This window comes from Leuciscus leuciscus (genome assembly GCF_965113295.1).
Source record: "Leuciscus leuciscus genome assembly, chromosome: 17".
NCBI classification, from domain to species: Eukaryota; Metazoa; Chordata; class Actinopteri; order Cypriniformes; family Leuciscidae; genus Leuciscus; species Leuciscus leuciscus.
This window is the reverse complement of record NC_138741.1, coordinates 39032718-39059736: the sequence shown is the minus strand read 5'-3', so window position 1 is coordinate 39059736 and position 27019 is coordinate 39032718. Positions and strand designations below refer to the sequence as shown.

The following is a 27019-nucleotide window of genomic DNA, read 5'->3' as shown; positions in this document are numbered from 1 at the left end:
TGAATAGATTTGATTGTAGTCTACTGTTTTGTGTTAATTTTCTTATTTGACTGTGGTAGACAGTTTAATAGATCTAGAAGAGAAAAAAAATCCATCTGAATACTTATATATTTATATAAAATTAAAATAAAACTGAATATATATATTTAAAATAGGAACAAAGCAGCGAATTACAAACAATAGGACAAATAGAAAATAATATACACATTAAATAAACTTTAAGCTTTTCAGGTACAGGTTTATTTAACTGCCCTACTACCAAAATTGAATAAATCAACTAAAAATAAAACACAATTTTACTAATTAAATATAAATTGATTAATATTGAAGATAACAATTAAAAAAAAAATGTATTAACATTAACAAAATGTATGGCAACAGTTTATGAGGCTGCTGTCCCTTTAAGAATGAATGCACGGATCTAATATACTGTAACACTTCCGAGTTTCTTCCAGTTGTTTTTGTTTGTGTAGGACATAACAGACTCTGTTTACGGAGTTTATGTTCGCGGCTTATTGTGATCAACGTCAACTACTAGTAGTACTTAAGTTAAAGAATGTCAAAATGCCCGTCTTGGCGAGTATCCTAGTAAACCTAGTCGGTTATGTCTTAAGTGAACGTAAACAGTCGAGAAGGAAAACGCATGTGTAACAGTATCCGTTAGAAGTTAAAGAAGTGTAACACTGGGCCCGTTTCCATTACAGATTTGCGCAAAACTTTTGCGATTTTTTCTAAATGTCGATAAAAAACTATTGCGAAATGACGCCGTTTCCATCAACCGATGTTATGTGACTAAACCTTCATTTTTTCCTCTCGCGATAAGTAAATTAATTCCAAAAACAACGGCAACGGACGTTGGTAGGTTTATGTACTATATCCCAGCCACTGCACTAGCCATTATTATTAATCGACGGATATGTATGTGTGTTTCCAAATTAATGTTAAGGAACGACCCTTATTATACTGTGAAATAATTCTTTTTCGAATTGCCAGATAAACCTCCTCATGCGAGCGGAAAAATGGGAGATAAATGGGAGTTTTTGCGAAATTGACGTGTTTCCATTGGGCGTATTTTCAATTCGCAATTTGAAGGGTAATGAAAACGCGGCTACTGTAGAAATTTTTTTATTTTTTTATTTGTGAATAGATACAAATCGGTGGAAGATAGAATCGCGATTCATATATGACTCGATTTTTCCCTACCAATCACAATCGTCCATTGCTGTGCCTTGTTCTGAGTACTCAGGTGATTCTGAGTTCATGAAAGTGACACAAGCGATGGTAAAAACCCATTCAGATTTAGCAGGCCTGATAAAATGAGGCTGGTTAATGTCAGGCGTTGGATTAACAGGCATGTAATGGGAGGATAACGGGGCAGATGAGCGATAAATAACCAATGAGGAGCGTTTGTGTCCCGAGCCTTGCCATCACAAACACAGCGTTCTCAGCCAAGCCATCAACATATCAATGGCACATACCGCGTTACAGCGCAGATCGCGCTGGATAAACCCCACCATAACACAGAAATTAACAAACGCTTGACATTTGCTCGACATCCATTATTCTGACACTTCTTCAGAATTTCAAAAGCCTGAGTGCATCCTTAATCAAAATTCATATTCCCCAAGCGAGTCACTGGCAACATATTGCAGCCCGCCTCGGCGCTGATGAAAACGGCACATTAGGGCCCGTTTCAGACGCATTAAGGGCCTTGGCATTGGAGATTTCGCGTTCGCACACGCCCAAACGGGGAGCATCTGCCTGAGCCAGCACTCTCACACACACATATGCACACTGGGAGGAATGGCATTTTAAAGAGGGCTGATCATTACACCCAGATTCATTCATGGGGTTGTTCTCTCTCAGGGGAGGAGTGAACCGGACCGGCGCGCTTCATTTCCAAGTCTAATGTTCAGGAGTCGGGGAAGGCCCGGCTGATGGCGCAGCTCATTGTGGCCGCGGGATTAGCATGCGTGTGCATTGTGAGACGGGCGAGTGACAGCACCGTGTCGGATCGGGGGTCCCGGCAGAACAGCCAGCGCTCGGGCCGAGAGAGCCTGCGTGACAGATGACTCCCAACATCTGTGTTACACGAGTCTCCCTTCCTGACCGCACACACACACGCAGGAGAACGCTTCAATTATTCGTATCATTTTTATTAACCATTTTAGAACATGATCAACTCTTTTTTTTTTTTTATCATACTTACAAATATTCTATGGAACACTAAGGATATGCACTTTAAACGAAACCAATACAAATTATTTTATATTTTTAACCATTAACCATTTTAGAACATCAATCAATCAAACCTGATTTTTAAAGCACTTTAAAACACCCGAAGTGGACCAAAGGGCTGTACAGAAAAATAAACCAAAAACATAAAACACATACTTTGTGTAAAGCAAGAGACATAAAACTAGAAAAATAAACATACCGTAAAAACAGTCAAATAAATAAACAAAATGTAATCGTCAGGTGTCAAAGGTCACGGAGAAAAGGTGGGATTTAAGAAGCGATTTAAAAACATGAACATGAATCATACTTACAAATATTCTATGACTGACACAGTATTTTGATGTATGAATAACAGCAGTGAAGCTGATCAGATATACGCACTTTAAACAAAACCAATACAAATTATTTTATATTTTTCATTAAACATTTTAGAACATGATTAACTTTTTTTTTTAAATCATACTTCAAAATACTGTCAGTCATGGAATATTTGTAAGTATGAATAACAGCAGTGAACTTAGTACTGTAAATGTACAATAATATTTCCCTCTTCTTTTCTTATTTTTAAACATTAAGCCAACGAGTTACACCAACAATATTTTTTTACAGTGCAGAATCACAATAGATCCCTCAGTCAGTGAATCGTTCAATGATTATATGAGTTCACAAATGACTCCCAGTAGTGAATCTATTTTCACGACCTTTGAAATGAACCAAGTTTTACTGTAATGTATATAGAAGGTTGATGAGAGATACATCAGTCCATTTAATAATCCCTTAAAACTCATCTTTAATCACCAAAATGACATTTAAACGTTTTACCTTGATAAAAATTCTTCATGCCTTAAAATATCTTGACTGTAACTCGACACCCTTGCCTCATTTAGTATGCGTGGTTCTATGAATATGCAAATGAGCCCCGCCTCCACTCACTCACTCAGCTCAGAGATCCACTGGTTGACGATCACACGTTGATCTGATTGGTTACAAGGTAGTTTGTGACGTCAGAAACACCAGCGATTTCAAAGCGTGTGTTTGAGACTGTCTTTGGTTCACTGCAGTTTTAAGGAGGAAATACTCAGTAATGGTGTCGACTTATGAACTTACACATGGTTTGTCTTATAGCATATTAAACACACCACATAGACACACATGACAGTGTTTATAGGATGCATTGAGGAGGACAAACTACACTCAATGATCCGATACACTGGATTAGATTCTGTGTAAAGAACAACTCTTTGTGACCGTATTTAGTTCTCAAGTCTCAAATGTGTTTGTGTTAGACTTTTAATGAATTGTTAAATAGAAGTTTCATGATTTCAATTAATTAAACATGCTTTGATTACTGAAATTGACAATTGATTATGGGAAATTTAAATTACAATTGTAAAGGATGGAATTTGGGAAAAGATCAAATGGATTTCAATCGATTGTACAGGCCTATGCTTCTGTTGAAGCCACTCGTTCACATTATTCAAACCTATTTTTAAAATAATTATGTTTAACAGCTGAATTTGTGGTAATAAACTACATTACCCATGATGCTGTGCAAAAAATTCCACCAATTAGAGTCACGGTGAGCAAATTGCGCCAAAAGAGCTCTTTAGCTCCGCCCACTCATGAATTGTTCAATTGTATACGGTTCACTATTATCATAATTAATTACACATACTTTTTGATTACATAAACCTCATTTAACCATTAAAATGGAGTATGGGAAATTTAAAACAGAATCCAGACAAATTAAAATGGGAAAAGAATTTGGTAATAAAATAGAAAGGATTTGATCGTGCCTATAAAAGGACAGGGTGAGGATGAACATCAGACTCAGTGTTTCCAGTGCTGAGGATAAAGCATGCAGATGGGATGAGCTCAGGCCGGTTCCGTGTTCCCAGCAGTGACAACATGGATGAAGAACATCAGAGGACAACACACACACACACACACTCCTCTAGTGTTTACCCAGGCCCGTGGCTCTCAGACGGGGGGGTATTGGCAGGCCTGAGCGCACGCTAAGAGATGATGGATGGCCTAGTCGATATGTTGTGTCTTAAGAGCCTGATTCCCTGCCAGTCCAATCACGAGGCCTCCAGAGCGCGCTCAGCTGATTGGACGAGCCGAACCGTTCTGCAGGCTGTGACAACACTACGTCTGTCGAGCTGAGTGGAGGCTAATCGATCGTATATGCTTCTGATGGAGACACTCGTTTGCATTATTGTAACTTATTTTTTAAATAATCATATTCAACAACTGAATCTGTGATGAAAAACTACATTACCCATAATGCTGTGCAGAAAAATCCACCAATTAGAGAGTCACCAAAAGAGCCCTATAGCTCCGCCCACTCTCATGAATTGATGTTAAATTGTAGGGATGCACCGATATGACAATTTTGGCCGATACCGATAATTCTTTACATTTGTAAGCCGATAACCGATATATTGACCGATAAATCTAAATTTAAGTTTTTTATATACTTTGAGAGCCTGATCACAAAAACAAAAAGCTTACCATTAAAAGCCTAAATATGATTAAACCTAAATCAGACATATACAATACAGTAGCCTAGTTTGAACCAGTGTAAGAGTCCTTAACTTTTAAAATTAATTACACTCCTAAAGTTATTTAATAAACTTTCTTTATTAAAATATTGTAGCACTTTACAATAAGGTTTCATTTAGTTAGCATTAGTTAGCATGAACCAAGAATGAATGAACAATACTTCTACAGCATTTATTAATCTTAATTACATTAAGACTTTTTTTAAGATCCAAAATTGTATCTTTATTCTGATAATATATCTTTATTTAACATGAACACAAATATTTTATTAACTAACATTAACAAAGGCTATTGCTCTCTGTTATTTCATGTTAGTTAATACATTAACCAATGACTTTTGTTATATAATGTAAAGTGTTACCAAAAAATCTATTGCCTAACAAAAAAGTAAAATTTTAATAAAATAAAGTAAATGACTTAAATAATGCAAACAAGTCACTGGATCACATTGGGCTGCATATAAAAAACAAAACAAAATGCATGTGCCATGGATGAATAAAATGAAATAGCCTACGGAGAATAAGGAAATTAATCAAACCATATTGTTGATGAAAATATAGGAGAACAAAAAGTGCTAGTTGTTAATAATAACGTATCATTTTTCATTTTTGATATTACAGTAATAGTAACATCTTTAATATTAGGCCTCATGTTTCACATGACATCATCTCTGTTTGAGGTGCGCGCTGAAGCTGAGGAGAACGAGTACCAGTACACTGAACCGCTTTACTAGAAGGTTAATCAACTCAATGGTTGTTTAACGCTCGTTTTTGGGGTCGACAGCTTATAAAACTGTATTTCTGGGTTGTTTAGCTTGTTTGCTGTACACCTCGTCACACAGCAGCTCTTAGACATAGTTTTTTTGTTGTTATGAGTCATAAATGACAAGGAGGACAGCTTCACACAATACAAACTCAATGAGACGGTTGGAACGGTTGACGGTTGGATAAAACTACATTACCCATGATGCTGTGCAGAAAATTCTGCAACACAAGTCTGTCATGTAGGCTTACATAAAATTACAATGAGAACATTGTAATAATTGTGTGCTTGGGACACGGCTTTCAAATATAAAGAATTATCGGTTATCGGTATCGGCCTAAATGTTTATTTTAGGGCTGGGAATAGATAAAAAAAAAATTTTACTAATTAATCGCACAATTTGCTGTGATTAATCGCAATTAAATCGCATTTTCCCCCAAACTTGTAATCATCAATATTTAAACGTAGAATCACTAATTAAATTAAACAACACAAAAAAAGGGGAAAAAAAGAAAAATGTCCACACAAATGGGACAGAAAATAGCCTATATTAAAATATTAAACCTCAATATATCAATATATTATACTTCACTCAGTTCTATGCAACATACTCAGATTTAACAGATTTATTTTTTTTTACAAATTATCAAAATAAAGTATAGTCATACAATGCTATTATTACCAGAGCATGTGATCAGAGCAGGTCATGTTACCATTGTTGCCCAGCATGGCTATACCAGCTCAGCAAACAGAAGTCTACTACTGAGACATCTCACCTTATTTGAGCGGACTTTGCTTTTCCAGTGCGTGATCGGGACATGATTGGAGTGTTTGGGCTGTTAACGACAGAGCTGCGTGAGAATGAAACCTGATCGCCGAACACGGGAGGGGCGGGACGGCATATTTTCGGCCTTTTCAATAGCAGCCGCAACAGGAAGTCATTAAAACGAGGCAAAGAAAGGTGATGCGTCAATTGCAGGGTTTTTTTTTTATGCGTTAAACATCTCAAATTAATCGCAAAGATTAGCGCGTTAATTCTCCCAGCCCTAGTTTATGTGCATGCCTAAATAAAAGTTTGTAATGTTGTGATTCGCTCTGTAGCCGCATGGTTTGATTCATGACTTATAACGCTTTAATAAAGCTTGTTATAACTCCCCTGAATGGAGAACTGTGGCTGTATTTGAGTCGTGCTTCTGGCCGAGGAAAGCGGTAGTCCTGCCTGGAAGACGAAACACACCGCGAGCGAGAACGAGCGAGGCCATATATCAGGATATTCCAGGAGGACAGTGGCATATAGAGCAGCACATCTGGGGCACGAGACTCACACACACACACACACGGCCGTCTGTAAAGTGCTGACGCCAATAACAGCGCAGTATTCCTGCGGGACACACTCCAGCGGTGATTACTGCACCAGGAAAACACCAGGATCTGCTTCACATGACTTTCTAAGTGACCTCTGAAGAATCTCAGGGGTCTGACGGGATTACACGTGTAACATTCAATAAAGACACGCTCTCAGTGTCACGGACACAACACACACCGCTCTGCCTCTACACACACACAATCAACATAGCCACCAGATTATTAGATATTAGACTGATCAAACACACACACATGAGCTCAAATGAGTCAGGATTTTAGTCCCTGGATATTTGATCACAGTAAAGGGGACATTATGTTTATTCTGAGAGAGAATATTCTTTAAATAAAACATGTCACAAAAATAAAGCATCTAAATATCACACACACACTTATTTAAATAAGCTTGTATTAAAATCACATTGACAATAATCACCATTAATCTCAAACTAAACATGCTGATCAATCTTGCTTTTTTAAACCCAGTGTGTTTCTGGCGTGAGTGTGTGAGATGCTCTGGGTCTGACTGTGGAAACTGAGTCTTGAGTGTGTGTGATGCTCTGGGTCTGACTGTGGAAACTGAGTCGTGAGTGTGTGTGATGCTCTGGGTCTGACTGTGGAAACTGAGTCTTGAGTGTGTGTGATGCTCTGGGTCTTACTGTGGAAACTGAGTCTTGAGTGTGTGTGATGCTCTGGGTCTTACTGTGGAAACTGAGTCTTGAGTGTGTGTGATGCTCTGGGTCTTACTGTGGAAACTGAGTCTTGAGTGTGTGTGATGCTCTGGGTCTTACTGTGGAAACTGAGTCTTGAGTGTTTGTGATGCTCTGGGTCTAACTGTGGAAACTGGTTCTTGAGTGTGTGTGATGCTCTGGGTCTTGCTGTGGAAACTGGTTCTTGAGTGTGTGTGTTGCTCTGGGTCTTACTGTGGAAACTGAGTCTTGAGTGTGTGTGTTGCTCTGGGTCTGACTGTGGAAACTGAGTCTTGAGTGTGTGTGTTGCTCTGGGTCTTACTGTGGAAACTGGTTCTTGAGTGTGTGTGATGCTCTGGGTCTTACTGTGGAAACTGGTTCTTGAGTGTGTGTGTTGCTCTGGGTCTTACTGTGGAAACTGAGTCTTGAGTGTGTGTGTTGCTCTGGGTCTTACTGTGGAAACTGGTTCTTGAGTGTGTGTGATGCTCTGGGTCTTACTGTGGAAACTGGTTCTTGAGTGTGTGTGTTGCTCTGGGTCTTACTGTGGAAACTGAGTCTTGAGTGTGTGTGTTGCTCTGGGTCTTACTGTGGAAACTGGTTCTTGAGTGTGTGTGATGCTCTGGGTCTTACTGTGGAAACTGGTTCTTGAGTGTGTGTGTTGCTCTGGGTCTTACTGTGGAAACTGGTTCTTGAGTGTGTGTGATGCTCTGGGTCTTACTGTGGAAACTGAGTCTTGAGTGTGTGTGATGCTCTGGGTCTTACTGTGGAAACTGAGTCTTGAGTGTGTGTGATGCTCTGGGTCTTACTGTGGAAACTGGTTCTTGAGTGTGTGTGATGCTCTGGGTCTTACTGTGGAAACTGGTTCTTGAGTGTGTGTGATGCTCTGGGTCTTACTGTGGAAACTGGATCTTGAGTGCGTGTGATGCTCTGGGTCTTACTGTGGAAACTGAGTCGTGAGTGTGTGTGATGCTCTGGGTCTTACTGTGGAAACTGGTTCTTGAGTGTGTGTGATGCTCTGGGTCTTACTGTGGAAACTGAGTCGTGAGTGTGTGTGATGCTCTGGGTCTTACTGTGGAAACTGGATCTTGAGTGCGTGTGATGCTCTGGGTCTTAAGGCCATTGCACACTGAGTCCGAAATTTTCGTATGCGTTTTTTCGTGTTCGTCAGCCTTAAAATTCGTCACGCACAGAAACCTTGCACACTGAGTCCGATGCGTATTTATTAAACCTTTGCGGGAAAAAACGCAAAAAATACAAAATGGATTCGTCAAGCAGTGAGGATGTTTTTGTTTTTGTTGCCCTCTTTCTTGTTAAAAAGAGAAAAAGAAAGAGGAAATATTGGGTCCATCCAATCCTGAGATTGCGCCGAGAGGAAGGAGTTTCACCTCCTTATCAAGGAGTTGCGAAATTATCCCAAACGATTCAAAATTTACCTCAGAATGTCAGTGGAACAGTTTGATGCTTTGCTAGCGATATTGGAGCCAAAAAGAAGACCACCAATTTCCGTGAACCAATCGATCCTGAACAGAGACTGGCAGTATAAGGTATGGGCGCGCGCGCACACACACACACACACACACACACACACACACACACACGCATACACATACACATGGCCTACACGCACACACACGGCCGGCGGAAGCGCTGGTCAGACAGAACAGCTGTATACAGGTTATATTTTATACCCAAATAATACATGATTAGTAATCGAATTGGCTGCTCAATCCATTGTGGATTTTGTCGTTCGCTTGTACGGTGGCTCTGAATTGTCCAAAAAACCTCTCAAAATACTGGCTGTGGATGCGAAAAACGCAGAAAATCGAACCCGATCCGAATTTTTTTATTACGGACGAAAGTTTCGTAGACAGTGTGCAAGCGTGATTGACATAACGTGAGGTCGATTTTTTTTTTTTACGTGCGAAAATTTCGGATGCGAATTTCGGACTCAGTGTGCAATGGCCTTTACTGTGGAAACTGAGTCTTGAGTGTGTGTGTTGCTCTGGGTCTTACTGTGGAAACTGGTTCTTGAGTGTGTGTGATGCTCTGGGTCTTACTGTGGAAACTGGATCTTGAGTGCGTGTGATGCTCTGGGTCTTACTGTGGAAACTGGTTCTTGAGTGTGTGTGATGCTCTGGGTCTTACTGTGGAAACTGAGTCTTGAGTGTGTGTGATGCTCTGGGTCTTACTGTGGAAACTGAGTCTTGAGTGTGTGTGATGCTCTGGGTCTTACTGTGGAAACTGGTTCTTGAGTGTGTGTGATGCTCTGGGTCTTACTGTGGAAACTGAGTCTTGAGTGTGTGTGTTGCTCTGGGTCTTACTGTGGAAACTGGTTCTTGAGTGTGTGTGATGCTCTGGGTCTTACTGTGGAAACTGAGTCTTGAGTGTGTGTGATGCTCTGGGTCTTACTGTGGAAACTGAGTCTTGAGTGTGTGTGTTGCTCTGGGTCTTACTGTGGAAACTGGTTCTTGAGTGTGTGTGATGCTCTGGGTCTTACTGTGGAAACTGAGTCTTGAGTGTGTGTGATGCTCTGGGTCTTACTGTGGAAACTGAGTCTTGAGTGTGTTTGTTGCTCTGGGTCTTACTGTGGAAATTGAGTCTTGAGTGTGTGTGATGCTCTGGGTCTTACTGTGGAAACTGAGTCTTGAGTGTGTGTGATGCTCTGGGTCTTACTGTGGAAACTGAGTCTTGAGTGTGTTTGTTGCTCTGGGTCTTACTGTGGAAATTGAGTCTTGAGTGTGTGTGTTGCTCTGGGTCTTACTGTGGAAACTGAGTCTTGAGTGTGTTTGTTGCTCTGGGTCTTACTGTGGAAATTGAGTCTTGAGTGTGTTCATGCTCTGGGTCTTACTGTGGAAACTGAGTCTTGAGTGTGTGTGATGCTCTGGGTCTTACTGTGGAAACTGGTTCTTGAGTGTGTGTGATGCTCTGGGTCTCACTGTGGAAACTGGTTCTTGAGTGTGTGTGATGCTCTGGGTCTTACTGTGGAAACTGAGTCTTGAGTGTGTGTGATGCTCTGGGTCTTACTGTGGAAACTGGTTCTTGAGTGTGTGTGTTGCTCTGGGTCTGACTGTGGAAACTGGTTCTTGAGTGTGTGTGATGCTCTGGGTCTGACTGTGGAAACTGGTTCTTGAGTGTGTGTGATGCTCTGGGTCTTACTGTGGAAACTGAGTCTTGAGTGTGTTTGTTGCTCTGGGTCTTACTGTGGAAATTGAGTCTTGAGTGTGTTCATGCTCTGGGTCTTACTGTGGAAACTGAGTCTTGAGTGTGTGTGATGCTCTGGGTCTTACTGTGGAAACTGGTTCTTGAGTGTGTGTGATGCTCTGGGTCTCACTGTGGAAACTGGTTCTTGAGTGTGTGTGATGCTCTGGGTCTTACTGTGGAAACTGAGTCTTGAGTGTGTGTGATGCTCTGGGTCTTACTGTGGAAACTGGTTCTTGAGTGTGTGTGTTGCTCTGGGTCTGACTGTGGAAACTGGTTCTTGAGTGTGTGTGATGCTCTGGGTCTGACTGTGGAAACTGGTTCTTGAGTGTGTGTGTTGCTCTGGGTCTGACTGTGGAAACTGGTTCTTGAGTGTGTGTGATGCTCTGGGTCTTACTGTGGAAACTGAGTCTTGAGTGTGTTTGTTGCTCTGGGTCTTACTGTGGAAATTGAGTCTTGAGTGTGTTCATGCTCTGGGTCTTACTGTGGAAACTGAGTCTTGAGTGTGTGTGATGCTCTGGGTCTTACTGTGGAAACTGGTTCTTGAGTGTGTGTGATGCTCTGGGTCTCACTGTGGAAACTGGTTCTTGAGTGTGTGTGATGCTCTGGGTCTTACTGTGGAAACTGAGTCTTGAGTGTGTGTGATGCTCTGGGTCTCACTGTGGAAACTGGTTCTTGAGTGTGTGTGATGCTCTGGGTCTTACTGTGGAAACTGGTTCTTGAGTGTGTGTGATGCTCTGGGTCTTACTGTGGAAACTGAGTCTTGAGTGTGTGTGATGCTCTGGGTCTTACTGTGGAAACTGGTTCTTGAGTGTGTGTGATGCTCTGGGTCTTACTGTGGAAACTGGTTCTTGAGTGTGTGTGATGCTCTGGGTCTCACTGTGGAAACTGGTTCTTGAGTGTGTGTGATGCTCTGGGTCTTACTGTGGAAACTGAGTCTTGAGTGTGTTCATGCACTGGCGTGTGGGACGCAGATGCTCGATGAAGCGGCTCAGGCTTCTGTATTCTGCCCTGCACATCTTCATCTTACTCTCCTGCTTATCTGGAAGACAGACCGAGAGAAAACATGCATTAACTGAGAGATTTATTTATTTATTCACTATTATTACACGGCTCTGTGGAATGCTTGATTCTGATTGGTCAATCGCTCCATCCAGTGGTATATTATTCCCAGATAACAACCGCTGAGAACAGAAACACCGGCTCATCCGGGTCACTGAAGTCAGCAGCGCTATCTCGCTAGGAACGGGTTTTCCTTCGTGGAAGTTTTACGTTTAAAGAGCTAATAAAATATATGTGTGTGTGTGTGTGTGTGTGTGTGTGTGTGTGTGTGTGTGTGTGTATTCTCAGAATAAACTCCTTCAGGTTGATGGAAGACCTGATCCTGATCACCCTGTCAGGGTTTATTCTGAGATAACAACCGGCTGGATGTACATTATCCCTTGAGTGTGTGTATAAATAAGGTGTTGTCGTAATTTCCACTGAAACAGAAGCTAAGGCGGGACTTATTGAATGGCTCCTCCCCCTTTTCAAATAGCCAATAGCATTTAGATTCCCTCACAGACTGACAGCACCATGGAAGTGAATGCGAGCGCTGATGATACGCTGGATTCAATAGTATAATAAAACTGGAGCGTTTGAGCAACCGAACACACACTCCAACACATATTGCTCCGTGTGTGTCAACGCTCGCTTCGGCCAGGTGGTGTTTATAGCAGAGGGGGCGGAGCTTCAGATTCTAGAGAGCATGTGATTGGACAGAAGATGTGATGAGAAGTGGTGATGTCATAAACACCCTGATCCATTTTAGCGGAAGTGAGAGACTGTAAGTGTTGAATGCTTATATCTCCTAAATGCTAATTTTGTCATTGTTTTGGAAGCTTATTCATAACCGTAAGGCTAACATATTCATACTAAAAGCTAAAAAACTTGTTTGATTTCAGGGGGCCTTTAAGGTGACAGCAGCCTAATGACTGTCGTTAACGTTAATCAGAGAACAAAAGAAAATCACACACTTGCTCTCGACTGAATCACTTTTGTAACTTCAACAAGAATGAATACATGTTTAATTTACACAGTAAAGACTATTATATAGGGGGTGGTGGCGCAGTGGATAAGACACATGCCTTTGGTGTGAGAGACCCGGGTTCGAATCCACTGTGAGACACCAATGTGTCCCTGAGCAAGACACTTAACCCCTAGTTGCTCCAGAGGCGTGCGACCTCTGACATATATAGCAATTGTAAGTCGCTTCGGATATAATCGTCAGCTAAATGAATAAATGTAAAATGTAAATGTAAATATACAGTTCATGTAGTGTTTCTTATTTCTAGTGCTTGACGTGTTCCAGGTAGGGTTGTTTCATCTGTGTGTTTGTTGAACAAAATGATGGTGTTAATGGGAAGACTAATTAAAAAGTAAGTAATCAACTCATCCACTCAGATATCACTGCTTTATGACACGTCAAAATCAAACTTGAAATGGCCTGAAAACATGATAATGTGGAGGTTTTAGTTAATTAAAGCCACAATATGTAACTTTTTTGCTTTAAAAATTGCAGAAATCACTATATCCATGTTATATATTTTTTTTAGTTGTGTACTTACATTATCCCGACTGTTTCCAACAACTTTCAAACCAGGAGAAATTTGTAATTTAATTCGAGAAACGTCCCGTTTCTTTATTTCCGTTTTGTCGCCGTCAATGGCGTCATATCCGCGTTGTCCCTGGTTTCCGCTCGTACTACCATGGCAACCAGAGCTATGAACCAGAGCCCTCTGATAGTAACCAAAGCGACTGACGCTAGTTTGCAATGTCTATTTGCACGCTGTTGTTGTTTCGTTCAAACATTATGGATCATGGCAAGCAGACTTTGGATACAAAAGGAGAACTAAAACGAGAATCAATATCAGCGCAGTGTTTTCGAGATGCCTAGAGCTCCCATAGACAGTATATAAACGAGAGCTCCACGTCCGAGACTTCGACCGCTTCTACATGTACTTTATTAAACAGGTGAGCACATTTACATCAAACTAATCAATGTTATATAGCTCAACATGATGAAATGTTAGAATATGATCTGTATGTTATTCTAATGTTGATCTAGCTGACTGCTAGTCTCATACAGACAAACTAACACGTACATTTCAACACATTAAAATGCAGTTTAGTGTGATAGTGTAATGTTAGACCAAGTGAAACAACGCTGCCTCACAAGTTTAATTTGTCTAATAAACTGACCTGTGACTGTGAGTAGTAATTCTGCACTCGCGTGTAACGTTAGTTCGGTAGAATGATATCGCGTCGCGTGTGGAGCTGATAGCTGTCTCTTAGCAATCCCGAACTGCTTCATATCACAGTCATGATAAAAGCATCGATGTATTCAGTCATCCATAAACATTATTAGATCCATAGATTAGATCGGTCGGCTTGACGTTGACGACAAGATCCATAATTCTTAGCAAATGTTGCGTCATCAAACTACGCCTTTGTTATTGTAAATAGGTTAGCGACCCCTAGTGGCGAAAAATTCCATACTGTACGTTTAAAGGCACATCTTCGTGTCTGTGACCAGCGTTTACTGAGATTAAGGACAAAAGCAACATCAGTTCACAAATAAAACATATTTAAATTGTTACTGCCTTTAGTTATTATTTTGGAATAAATGTAAAACTGCTTATGGCACGAACATGATGAGATTTTATACTTGGTTTTATTAGAACATTAATTTGACATAAATTGTATTTCTTTCTCTATTTTTGTTGATATTGTAAGTAATGCTTATTTAATCATGAAAATGTGACAATACTAAGTGTAACTGGGACATGAATTTACATTTGATTTATTAAAAAAAAAAGAAAAACTATGACATAAATACACACACACACACACACACACACATAAGATGCTGGTTTATGTAAGATCTATCGTGAGTATTAAAGCTGATATCTGTCCATGAAGACTCAGTGTTTAGTGCGGTAAACCCCAGTCTGACACTGATATCTCCTCAGAGTAACAGATGCACGATGTGATTTAATGACAGTGATGTATAATCATAATTTGCCTCATTACGAGTTTACTGTAGTAATTAGCAGAGCTGGTTATCATGGTGATCTTTATCATTTATCACAGACTTACACGTTTGTTCCATCATGTAAAGGCCAGATAAAACATCGAGTGTGTGTTTTCTGTAAATACAACATCAGGTACACAGATAGATATTAAATATACAGACATGAGGAGAGCTGTCAGCTCACACACACACACACACACACACACACACACACACACACACACACACACACACACACACACACACACACACACACACACTTGAGCTGTACTGTACCTGCGAGAGCCGCGCTGCTGCTGCCTGACACACACACACACACACACACACACACACACACACACACACACACACACACACACACACACACACACACACACACACACACACTTGAGCTGTACTGTACCTGCGAGAGCCGCGCTGCTGCTGCTGCTGCCTGACACGGAATCCATGATTACATTAAAAACACTTTCACAACATAAACAACAGTTATTACGGCAAACACGTCAGACTCTGCGGCACACAGCGCCACTTCCTGGTCCACTCCCGCGAACGCGTTCAAACGTCACATCAAAGGAAACGCGCTCCTGATTGGCCGAGATGACTTCTGTCGTTGAGCATAGCGGCAGCTGATTGGAGGATTGTGACGTGAGGCTTGCTGTTTGATGTAATGAGAAAAAAATTATTTAGACTTTCTATTACATGAAGAAGTCATACGTGACGGTAACTAACTTGACAATTTATCAATTTCAGATCCAGAATTTTGTTTAATCATTACTCGTCCGAGTCTACATAGAAATAATAATTACAATTTAAACCTAAGACAAGAGCGCTACATTTGACATAAACATAAACGTTAATTATGCCACACTAATATTTCTGGACGAGCGGTAAACGTGTAAAAAATCGTTAAGATGAACAAATACTGTATAATCACAGATTTAATTCTATAAACTGACATGTTCAGAGTTTAATACAAACAGTCTGACGATAAAATATGTGTTTAAACTGTATTTTGGTTAAGAATACTGGCATAGGCATATTCTCTGACTAACTTATTAAGAACCACTAGTGTTTTTGTCTTTATTTTACTTCATCATAAATGGCTCCTATGTTTCTGGCCGCTGTTAACCTCTGACTGTGTTCATCCATTATTTCTCATTTCAGTCTTTCAAACTCGTCTGGAGACACGAGACATGTTCATGTGAGTGTGAATTATTGCATTCTGACTACATGCTGATCCACTGTAATATGTCATATTCTCAAAGTAAGTCTATAGTTGTTCACATAAAGCTCTAGTTCACCTGTTTCAGCTCAGACTGGTAAAGACTGGATTTGTGCGGTTGTGATAAACACTTGGACTGTAGTGTATCAGACAGTAATCCAGTGTGTGTAAGTGCAGTGCGTGTGTGTGATGTGTGTGTGAGCGTGTGACCTCTGACCCCTGGATCAGGCAGTGCTCCTCAGAAAGGCAGATCGAGGGGTCTCGAGGCGGCGTGAGGCTGAGTGTGTGTGTGTGTGTGTGTGTGTGTGTGTGTGTGTGTGTGTGTCATCTGGGGTCCTGAGGCTGATTACTGTGAGTGGAGGGCAGGTAGACTGAGGATCAGAGAGAGAGAGAGAGAGGAGTGTGTGTGTCGGTGTGTGTGTGGATCAGAGAGAGAGAGAGAGAGAGAGAGAGAGGAGTGTGTGTGTGTGTGCTGAGATCAGCGGATCAGTGTACGCCAGTGATAACATCAGAGGATGTAATGGCTGTAACAAGCGGATCAGAGGGGAGTGTGTGTGTGTGTGTGTGTGTGTGTGTGTGTGTGTGTGTGTGTGTGTGTGTGTGTGTGTGTGTGTGTGTACCTACATAACTATATTTTGGGGACAGATTTGTACCCAGAAGTGACCAAAATCTCCAAAAAAACCTCCCTTTAGGGATGTCCTTATTTGTAAATCTGGTTTAAAAATAAAGTAATTAAAATGTTTTTAAAAAAGTGTGTGTGTGAGAGAGAGAGAGAGAGAGAGAGAGAGAGAGAGAGAGAGAGAGAGAGTCTGTGTGTGTGAGTCTCTCTGTGTGTGTGTGTGTGTGTGTGTGTGTGTGTGTGTGTGTGTGTGTGTGTGTGTGTGTGTGTGTGTGTGTGAGGCTCGTGTAAACAGGCCAGTGTAACACGCGGTGATGTTAACCAGCTGTGCAGTCGCTCTCAGCAGGAGATGAAGGAGTGTGTAAGTGTGTGTTGCTGTGAGACACTGATCTCTGCATCGCTGCAGTCACACACACCGTTACAGAGCTGCGTTTCTAATGACAGCGTTTTCCCTCGACACACACCGGACACACACATTAGCCTCCTGCCGCAAAACACCACACACATTTAAAACATGCTTATTTACGCGCTTTTCTTATCATTCTTTGTTCTCTTATCAAATCTGATTTAAAGGCACCATCAAATCAAAATGGACAATTGTTTTTCTTTTTTTAATGTAATATTGCAGATTTATCGGTGCACATCATGATTGTGTTAATAATCTTGAATCAGAATATCTTCTCTTCTCTGATGACGAGGGCGGGCCAACCTAAAAAATGCTGGGTTAAAAACAACCCAAGTCTGGTTGAAACTGGACAAAGCGAATGGGTTGTTTTAACTCAGCGGTTGGATTAAATGTTTGCCCGAGGTGCTGTAGTTTTATTTAACCCAACTATTGTTTAATAATTACTGTATTTCTTGCTTAAAATGAACCCGAAGTATGTTAAAAATGAACATTTATGAATACAATTGTAATTAAACAATAATTAAACAATAAACATTTTTTTAAATTGCTTATTGATAAATGTTCACCTCATGATCATTATTGTTTGCCCATAGTTATTATGTGTCTGATTTTTAATTTACAACCTATTTTGTGTTCATTTTAAGCCAGCCGTGCAGTATTTATTTCTTTTAAATAGTTGAGTTAAATAAGACTACCCAGCACCTCGGGCAAACATTTAACCCATTCGCTGGGTTTGTCCATTTTCAACCCAACTTGGGTTGTTTTTAACCCAGCATTTTTTAGAGTGTGAGATCCAGAGAAAGGGTAAAAGATGTTAAATTACTGAATACCTTAAAAAACTCAACACCCCCAAAAGACATATATTTAAAATTTTAAGGTCTTTCTTTTCTTTCTTTACCTTTTTTCATCTATTCTTATATTGTTGTTTATCTCTGTTTTGTTTTTGTTTTTTTGGTCAATGTGTGTATTTTTGTAAAATTTCTGTCCTGCAATAAAAAAAAAAAAAGTGTGAGATCCACCAATAGCAAACCACAACCATCCAATCAATTCCCCACGAACACAATCAAGCCCCGCCCACATTTGTTCTTGTTCCTGAAGCGGATTTACAGCACGGAGAAAACACTTCCGTTTCATGCTGACTTTAATCTACTTTCCATAGGCCAGCACTCAAGATTCCAGGCTGTTGTTTTGTGTTGTGTGTGTTCGGGTCAGTGAAATATAAAAACACGGTGATGTTGCTGATCTGTGTGTAACTGTAACCTGCTGAATCCAGTGCATGAGATGTTATGTTTAAAACCACGAGCTCTGGCATGGATTTACACACACGTGCAGAAACGCCTGGATCGGATCCGTCATATCCCTGAAATCCCACAGCTATATTTCACATGAAAGAGGACAAGACTCTGAGATTTTAAAGCTGCTTCACTCATTTATTTTATTAGCTTTTAATGAACGTAATTAGACGGCAAGTAATTAAATGTAATTGTGCTCGAGACATCCTCCCCCATCGCCGCAGATTGGCCCGAACAACATGTGTGGTATGAGCAAATTTGCCGGATTAATTGGGGATAGATAATATTTTTGGATTGTGTTTCACACTAAATGGCCGCGCGCCGAAACAAAGAGCGCGACTGAAGCTCATTAATCATGTCGAGGGGAGGTGTGTGTGTGTGTGTGTGTGTGTGTGTGTGTGTGTGTGTGTGTGTGTGTGTGTGTGTGTGTGTGTGTGTGTGTGTGTGTGTGTGTGTGTGAGTAAAGTAGCGGTCCGTGCTGCTCACACACACACACTTTGAGTCCTGTCAGGGCCGGAGCTCGGACCCACCGCTAATTACTCTGACGCCATCCCAGAGAAAACACTCAACCTCGGCAGTGTGTCCCTGAGAGCTGCGCCAAACTCACACACTCGGGTGTGTGTGTGTGTGTGTGTGTGTGTGTGTGTGTGTGTGTGTGTGTGTGTGTGTGTGGATGAAGAAATTATTGCAAACTTGTAGAAAGATTTCCATCATTTCTAAAATGTTGTTGTATTCAGGAGTGTGTCTCTCTGGGATTCAGGAAAATATCCACCGCTCCCGATTCTGATGATCAAAATGAGGAATAAAAAATTAAAAAACATTTCTATCTATCAATCATTAGTGAGTGAGAAAACACACAGTGTGTGTGTGTGATGGGTAGGTTTAGGGGTAGGGTTAGTGTGTGTGTGTGTGTGTGTGTGTGTGTGTGTGTGTGTGTGTGTGTGTGTGTGTGTGTGTGTGTGTGTGTGTGTGTGTGTGATGGGTAGGTTTAGGGGTACGGTTTGTGTGTGTGTGTGTGTGTGTGTGTGTGTGTGTGTGTGTGTGTGTGTGTGTGTGTGTGTGTGTGTGTGAGAGAGATGGGTAGGTTTAGGGGTAGGGTTAGAGTGTGTGTGTGTGTGTGTGTGTGTGTGTGTGTGTGTGTGTGTGTGTGTGTGTGTGTGTGTGTGTGTGTGTGTGTGTGTGTGTGTGTGTGTGTGTCTGTGTGTCTGTGTGTGATGGGTAGGTTTAGGGGTAGGGTTAGAGTGTGTGTGTGTGTGATGGGTAGGTTTAGGGGTAGGGTTAGTGTGTGTGTGTGTGTGTGTGTGTGATGGGTAGGTTTAGGGGTAGGGTTAGAGTGTGTGTGTGTGATGGGTAGGTTTAGGGGTAGGGTTAGTGTGTGTGTGTGTGTGATGGGTAGGTTTAGGGGTAGGGTTAGAGTGTGTGTGTGTGTGTTGTGTGAGAGAGTTTTTTTCTCTCTCTATGCAATCACTGCTGATATCCTGGAGGAGTTTGTCTCATTATGAAGTATAGTCGTATAGTTTGATGTGTTTGCTGATGATTATTGTCCAGCGCTGGAGTGGAGGAGATGCTCGTGTTCTCGGCGTGTTGAACTCTCTTCACACCGTCAGCTCAGTGAATTTACCTGTGGTCGGACATTATTATTATTATTATAATATGATCTGCTGGTGTGTTTGTGGTTCCCCTGCTTCAAGGGTTCAGCTCTTGAAGTGTTTGGATACATTGGAAAGCCATGATATCGGTGAGCAAACAAACAGCACAGCATCAGCGCGACTGAAGAGTTGTGAAGCATTGTATGTTTCTAATGACATTATCCAGTCAGATCTAAAGGAGAGAAGCGAAGGCATTGTGTCTCATTTACACACACACACACACACTCTGAGAGCGTCTCATTTACACACACACACACACACACTCTCGGAGCGAGACAGACAGAGGCAGACGCTGGCTAAATGAAAGGTTATGCTTTGCCCTGTGTTTGTATTGTCAATAACTGCAGAAGGCTGTCAGGAAAGTGCAGAGATAAAGGTCAATAACTCTGACAAATGTGTTTGTGTTTGAAGAGTGGCGCTGATAGCAGCCGACGCCACAATAACACACTCATTATTCCCACACACACACACACACACACACACCAGCGGGAATCGGATTCATATACTCTAGATTTATATAACGTTCATGTCGCTGTGTGCTTTCACATTAAACTCCTCATTAATGACACACAACCTGATTCACAATAAACAGATTCTGTGTTTTATGGTAGGCCTAATATTAATTACATGAAACCATTTTCTTTTAAAAAAATATTTAAAATATTACAGCGTATTTTTGCACAAGCTGAGAAAAATGGTCTAAATGAACTGGTTTTATTGGAGTTATTTTAACCTAAATACAGTCATTTATACCAACAAAACTCATTTGTATGAGTTATATCCGGTTTCTGGTTCCCACTTTTTACAGTGATTTTTATTATTATTATTTAAGGATCCAAAATGATGCATTACTGTCTCTATTTTTAATAATCTTTTATTTTCATAATTTCTTCCTTTTTTTTAAAGATGAATAAATGTAAATAGTATAGCAGAAAAAAATAAAGCTATATGGAAACTAAACACTGTTACTGTATGAATATACGTGAATATACAAAGGTGTGTGTGTATGAGAGAGAGAGTTTGAGATAGTGTGTGTGTGTGTGTGTGTGTGTGTGTGTGTGTGTGTGTGTGTGTGTGTGTGTGTGTGTGTGTGTAGATGAACATATGATTGTAAACTTGTAGAAAGATTTCCATAATTTCTCAAATGTTGTTTGCTGTGTGTAGTGTAATTTTCTATTTCATATTTTTCTTTTCTCTTCTTTCTTTCTCTTCTTTTCCTCTGAGTTTAAACCTGGAGGGAGAATAGATGTTTTTCCTGTGTTTGTTGGTTTAGGGAACATGATCTCAATACAGGAGTGAGTATTTTTATATATTGAGGTGATTTTGTGTGAAGTTTATGTTGAACTGCTGCCGGCGAATAAAACTGATGCAAATGTTTGTTTTCTTTATTTCCCTGTGTGTGTGTGTGTGTGTGTGTGTGTGTGTGTGTGTGTGTGTGTGTGTGTGTGTGTGTGTGTGTGTGTGTGTGTGTGTGTGTGTGTGTGTGTGTGTGTGTGTGTGTGTGTGTGTGTGTGTGTAAGAGATGTGCTTTCACTACTCTCTCATTCCTCTGGGAATATGAAGTGTTTCTGTGTGTGTGTGTTGCGGTGTGATGTTGTAAACTCAGGGCTGGTGTGTGTGTGTGTGTGTGTGTGTGTGTGTGTGTGTGTGTGTGTGTGTGTGTGTGTGTGTGTGTGTGTGTGTGTGTGTGTGTGTGTGTGTGTGTGTGTGTGTGTGTGTGTGTGTGTGTGTGTTATTGGCCTGCGTGTCGAGCGGATCTTTTGTGAGAAGCTGTTCCGGTATTCTTTCATTATCTGGAGCAACAAAGAAAGTCTTTTGTTTGCAGTTTTCCTGCAGGGCTTCATCCATACGTAACTCACTACTGTCCCCTGCTGGCCGACCACAGCACTGAGAGTGTGTGTGTGTGTGTGTGTGTGTGTGAGAGAGAGAGAGAGAGAGAGAGAGAGAGAGAGAGTGTGTGTGTGTGTGTGTGTGTGTGTGAGAGAGAGAGAGAGAGAGAGAGAGAGAGAGAGAGAGAGTGTGTGTGTGTGTGTTTGTTTGTGTGTGTGTGAGAGAGAGAGAGAGAGAGAGTGAGTCAGTGTGTGTGTGTATGCTTATCAAACGGTCACATTTATATGAGAATGTTGTGCTTTTTCTCCAATGCGTGTGTGTGTGTGTGTGTGTGTGTGTGTGTGTGTGTGTGTGTGTGTGTGTGTGTGTGTGTGTGTGTGTGTGTGTGTGTGTGTGTGTGTGTGTAAGATGACGTGTGTTTGGATGTGCTGATTCTCTCCTGGAGAGTTTAGTCTCCGTCGGTCACTGATGTGCACGCTGGACATGTGTGTGTGTGTGTGTGTGTGTGTGTGTGTGTGTGTGTGTGTGTGTGTGTGTGTGTGTGTGTGTGTGTGTGTGGTGTTCTGCGGGGTTAAGCTGATGTGCAGTCAGGTTCCTCATGTCAAATGACCAATTAAAGTGTGTATGGAGGATGGCAGACCTCTCCAGCGCTGAGGCCTCGTGGGACACCCGTCCGACCAGAGCGCTATCACTCACATGTAAACTGGATTCATTCATTAGCCGTTTACCAGCCCTATCATTATTCATTACACACACACACACACACACACACACACACACACACACACACACAGATGCAGTCGATCTATGCACTGCTGTTATTGTAGTGTTCAAATGTACAGTCTTACAAATAAAAGGGAGGAACAACCATTTGTATTTTCCATTTCAGTGAACCACAGATATTGTTACTGGGAAGAACATTTAAAACATCTAAAGAAAATGTTTTTATACATTAAAATATTAACTAACAATGAGCAACACATTTATTACAGTATTTATTAATCTTGTTAATGTTAGTTAATAAAAATCCAGCTGTTCATTGTGTGTTCATGTTAGTTCACAGTGCATTAACTAATGTTAACTAATACAACCTTTGATTTTAATAACGTATTAGTAAATGTTGAAATTAATATTCATTAATATTTATAAATGCTGAGGAAGTGTTGATCACTGTTAGTTCATGTTAACTAATGAACCTTATAGTATAGTGTTACCCTTTGTTTTTACAGATGCAGGGAAACATTGATTGCAGGTTTATAATTTTTCTCTTTTCACTCTCAATTTTGTAAAAACACTAAATGCATTTTTTTTTTTTTTTTAATAATATTTTATAATAAAAAAAAATGGAATATCTTTTTTAACAGAACACTATCATAAATAAATATGATATGAATGTCTGCATCTCGTAATACTGAAGTGCTGCCATGTCTCTCGAAGAGAAGCACAGTATTCCCAACCAGTGTGAGAGATTATTTCCCATTCAAATGAATAATTGTATTTAATCTTTGTGTGATGTTGTGCATGTGGCGAGTGTTTTCGTGACACGTGATCTTCATTGATCAGCAGTGTGTGTGACCTCTGACCTCACTCCTGCTGGTTAAAGACAGTGTTAGTAACAGTAGATGCACTAACATACTTATACACGCGCGCGTCTCGTTCGGTTCTCTCCGTGTGTGTGTGTGTGTGTGTGTGTGTGTGTGTGTGTGTGTGTGTGTGTGTGTGTGTGTGTGTGTGTGTGTGTGTGTGTGTGTGTGTGTGTGTGTGTGTGTGAAACACATCAGCATTCAGCAGCATGACAGCCCGTCGGCGAATAGAGCTTTATTTACATGCTTTTATATTCCTGTCTCGCTTGTGTCTGAGTGACTATAAATATCTCGGGTCCTTCACATGAAGCGTCTCCGGTGTCGTGGAGAAGGACGGATGAGGAATATTGCGACGGTGGGCAGCGTTACACAAAATAATAACACAATCACTGCATGATTTACAGTCTGAACCAGAGGAAAACGCTGAACACGGGCTTTAAACTCCAGCGTTTGCAGCTCATGATGTGAAGTATTTCATGAAACGCTGTAGAAACACTTTTGAACGAATATGAACATGCTTGATTTATTATATCAATGCCAGTCAGACGTTTTTAATATTTGAGAAAGAGTCTCTTCTGCTCTGCATTTATTTGGTCAAAAATACAGTAAAAACAGTGAAATATTATTGCAGTGTAAAACATCTGTTTTCTATGTGAATATACAGTAAAGTGTAATGTATTCCTGTGATCAAAGCTGAATTTTCAGCATCATTACTCAAGTCTTCAGTGTCACATGATCCTCCAGAAATCATTCTAATGTGATGATTTGATGCTCAAGAAATATTTATGATTATTATTAATGTTTCAGATTTTTGTGGAAATCATCATACATTTCGTTTCAGGATTTTTTTTTAATAGAAAGTTCAAAAGAACAGCATTTCTTGTAATCTTTTGTTACATTATAAATGTCTTTACTGTCACTTTTGATCAATTAAATGCGTCCTTGATGAATAAAAGTATTAATTAATTAAAAAAAAATATTACTGAGTCCAAACTTTTGAATGGTACTGTATTTATAATGCATTAATGTCTTCTGACAGACTGCATTAATTGTGATATGAATTGATTTTTTTTATGAAACCTCTGTAATTTCTGCACTTCTGAAAATGGTGGACTTCTGTTGACAATGTCCAGATATGAAGCTAATTGTAAAACTAATTGTTCTGTCACTCTAAATAGATATATCTGCTTTATTTTGATAATTTATAGGACTTAATTTGCATTTCATTATCAGAACTCAATATTGAATTTACACAAGTCAGCTTTATTAATACAGCACTTCATACAATACTGATTGTTTCAGAGCAGCTTTACAGTGATAAGAGGAACATGATGCTGTTGTTCAGCTGAAGTCAGGTCAGTGTTTATTCAGATCTGTTGTGAATCAATCATTAAATTAGTTCATTGCGTCTATAAATAATGTCATCGTCCAGACAGAAATGCACCTGGACCGCTTTTTAATTTTTTTTTACGCGTTTGGACATTTTTTATACTAATTCTTCATAGAAGTTAAACAGAGGAAAGAGAGTATGGATCATAAACAGACCCTGTGTAAAAATATCCTGTCGTTCGACCATAAATAGTTCCTGTATTTTATCTTTCAAAGGCTAGAAGTGAATTTTTCCACACAATGGGAAGCACATCTAAATTTAGGGATGAATGATTTATTTTTCCGATTGTACATAGAAATGCAGCGGTTTGACGAGATCTGTTAGGACGTCTCTTTTCATGTCATCTCTGGTTGAAATCAAACCCAGACTAAAAATACTCCGGCGCTCTGACCGGCGTGTGCTAATTGTGTGGATGATAATAAACACACAAAGAGCATTAACAGTGCGATCTTTAATGAGTGACAGCAGCTCATCCATCACAGCCTCTAACGAGCTGCTCGTCTGAGCTCAGATCTGCAGAATCCTCAATCACGCATGACCACAAAACACTGCGCTCTTCAGATTATGTGTGTTTGTGTGTGTGTGTGTGTGTGTGTGTGTGTGTGTGTGTGTGTGTGTGTGGAGTTTGATGTGAGAAATTATCAGTGCTCAGAATCTAAAAGCTTCTACCCATAATTCTCAGCTACTGCAGGTGCATTTACTTGTTGTTTATTCCTCCAGGACTAATGCATTTGCAACGATCTTTGCTGGTGAAAAGACCAAATTTACAAATGCATGCATGATGTTTACCTGCAAGAGTGCGCACAGTTATTGAACTAAACTGAATCAACATTGAACTGACTCAAGCGGTGTAGAGCTGCTTCAAAGCTGAAGTTAAGTGGTTACGTCTCAATACACTCCCTGGTTCACTACCGAGGGCGCTGATCAGGGCGTTCTGTCTCAGTCGTAAAATCCTTCCAGTGGATGCTGGAGATTAAATTACAGGGACGAGCTCTGGGGCTGGAGAGGTCTCAGGGACGAGCTCTGGGGCTGGAGAGGTCTCAGGGACGAGCTCTGGGGCTGGAGAGGTCTCAGGGACGAGCTCTGGGGCTGGAGAGGTCTCAGGGACGAGCTCTGGGGCTGGAGAGGTCTCAGGGACGAGCTCTGGGGCTGGAGAGGTCTCAGGGACGAGCTCTGGGGCTGGAGAGGTCTCAGGAACGAGCTCTGGGGCTTGAGAGGTCTCAGGGACGAGCTCTGGGGCTGGAGAGGTCTCGGACGAGCTCTGGGGCTTGAGAGGTCTCAGGAACGAGCTTTGGGGCTGGAGAGGTCTCGGGGACGGGCTCTGGGGCCGGAGAGGACAAGCTCTGGAGCGGACTCAGGGATGAGCTCTGGGGCTGGAGAGGACAAACTCTGAAGCGGACTCAGGGATGAGCTCTGGGGCTGGAGAGGTCTCAGGAACGAGCTCTGGGGCTGGAGAGGTCTCAGGGACGAGCTCTGGGGCTGGGGAGGTCTCAGGGATGAGCTCTGGTGATGGAGAGGTCTCAGGAATGAGCTCTGGGGCTGGAGAGGTCTCAGGGACGAGCTCTGGGGCTGGGGAGGTCTCAGGGATGAGCTCTGGGGCTGGAGAGGTCTCAGGAACGAGCTCTGGGGCTTGAGAGGTCTCAGGGACGAGCTCTGGGGCTGGAGAGGTCTCGGACGAGCTCTGGGGCTTGAGAGGTCTCAGGGATGAGCTCTGGGGCTGGGGAGGTCTCAGGGATGAGCTCTGGTGATGGAGAGGTCTCAGGAATGAGCTCTGGGGCTGGGGAGGTCTCAGGGATGAGCTCTGGGGCTGGAGAGGTCTCAGGAATGAGCTCTGGGGCTGGAGAGGTCTCAGGGACGAGCTCTGGGGCTGGGGCGGTCTCAGGGATGAGCTCTGGTGATGGAGAGGTCTCAGGAATGAACTCTGGGGCTGGAGAGGTCTCAGGAACGAGCTCTGGGGCTTGAGAGGTCTCAGGAACGAGCTCTGGGGCTGGAGAGGTCTCAGGGACGAGCTCTGGGGCTGGGGAGGTCTCAGGGATGAGCTCTGGTGATGGAGAGGTCTCAGGAATGAGCTCTGGGGCTGGAGAGGTCTCAGGGACGAGCTCTGGGGCTGGGGAGGTCTCAGGGATGAGCTCTGGGGCTGGA

At 41.4% G+C, this 27019-nt stretch overlaps 1 protein-coding gene across 7 annotated transcripts in view; it reads right to left on the bottom strand.

The window, feature by feature from the left end:
• cdin1 (CDAN1 interacting nuclease 1) overlaps window positions 1-15444 on the bottom strand; it is a 109035-nt gene extending 93591 nt beyond the window's left edge. For 3 of the 7 annotated variants that reach the window (XM_082143596.1, XM_082143597.1, XM_082143599.1), the window contains exons 1-2: window positions 15290-15441; window positions 11739-11856 (exon numbers count right to left, since the gene is read on the bottom strand). In XM_082143596.1, the coding sequence (XP_081999722.1) occupies window positions 11739-11856; window positions 15290-15335 (164 nt within the window). In that variant the 5' untranslated portion in view covers window positions 15336-15441. Of the gene's footprint in view, window positions 1-11738; window positions 11857-14951; window positions 15002-15162; window positions 15187-15289 lie in introns of all 7 variants that reach the window. The other 4 variants (XM_082143601.1, XM_082143600.1, XM_082143598.1 and 1 more) reach the window with 4 other exon arrangements.
• Between the last annotated feature and the right edge of the window lie 11575 nt (window positions 15445-27019).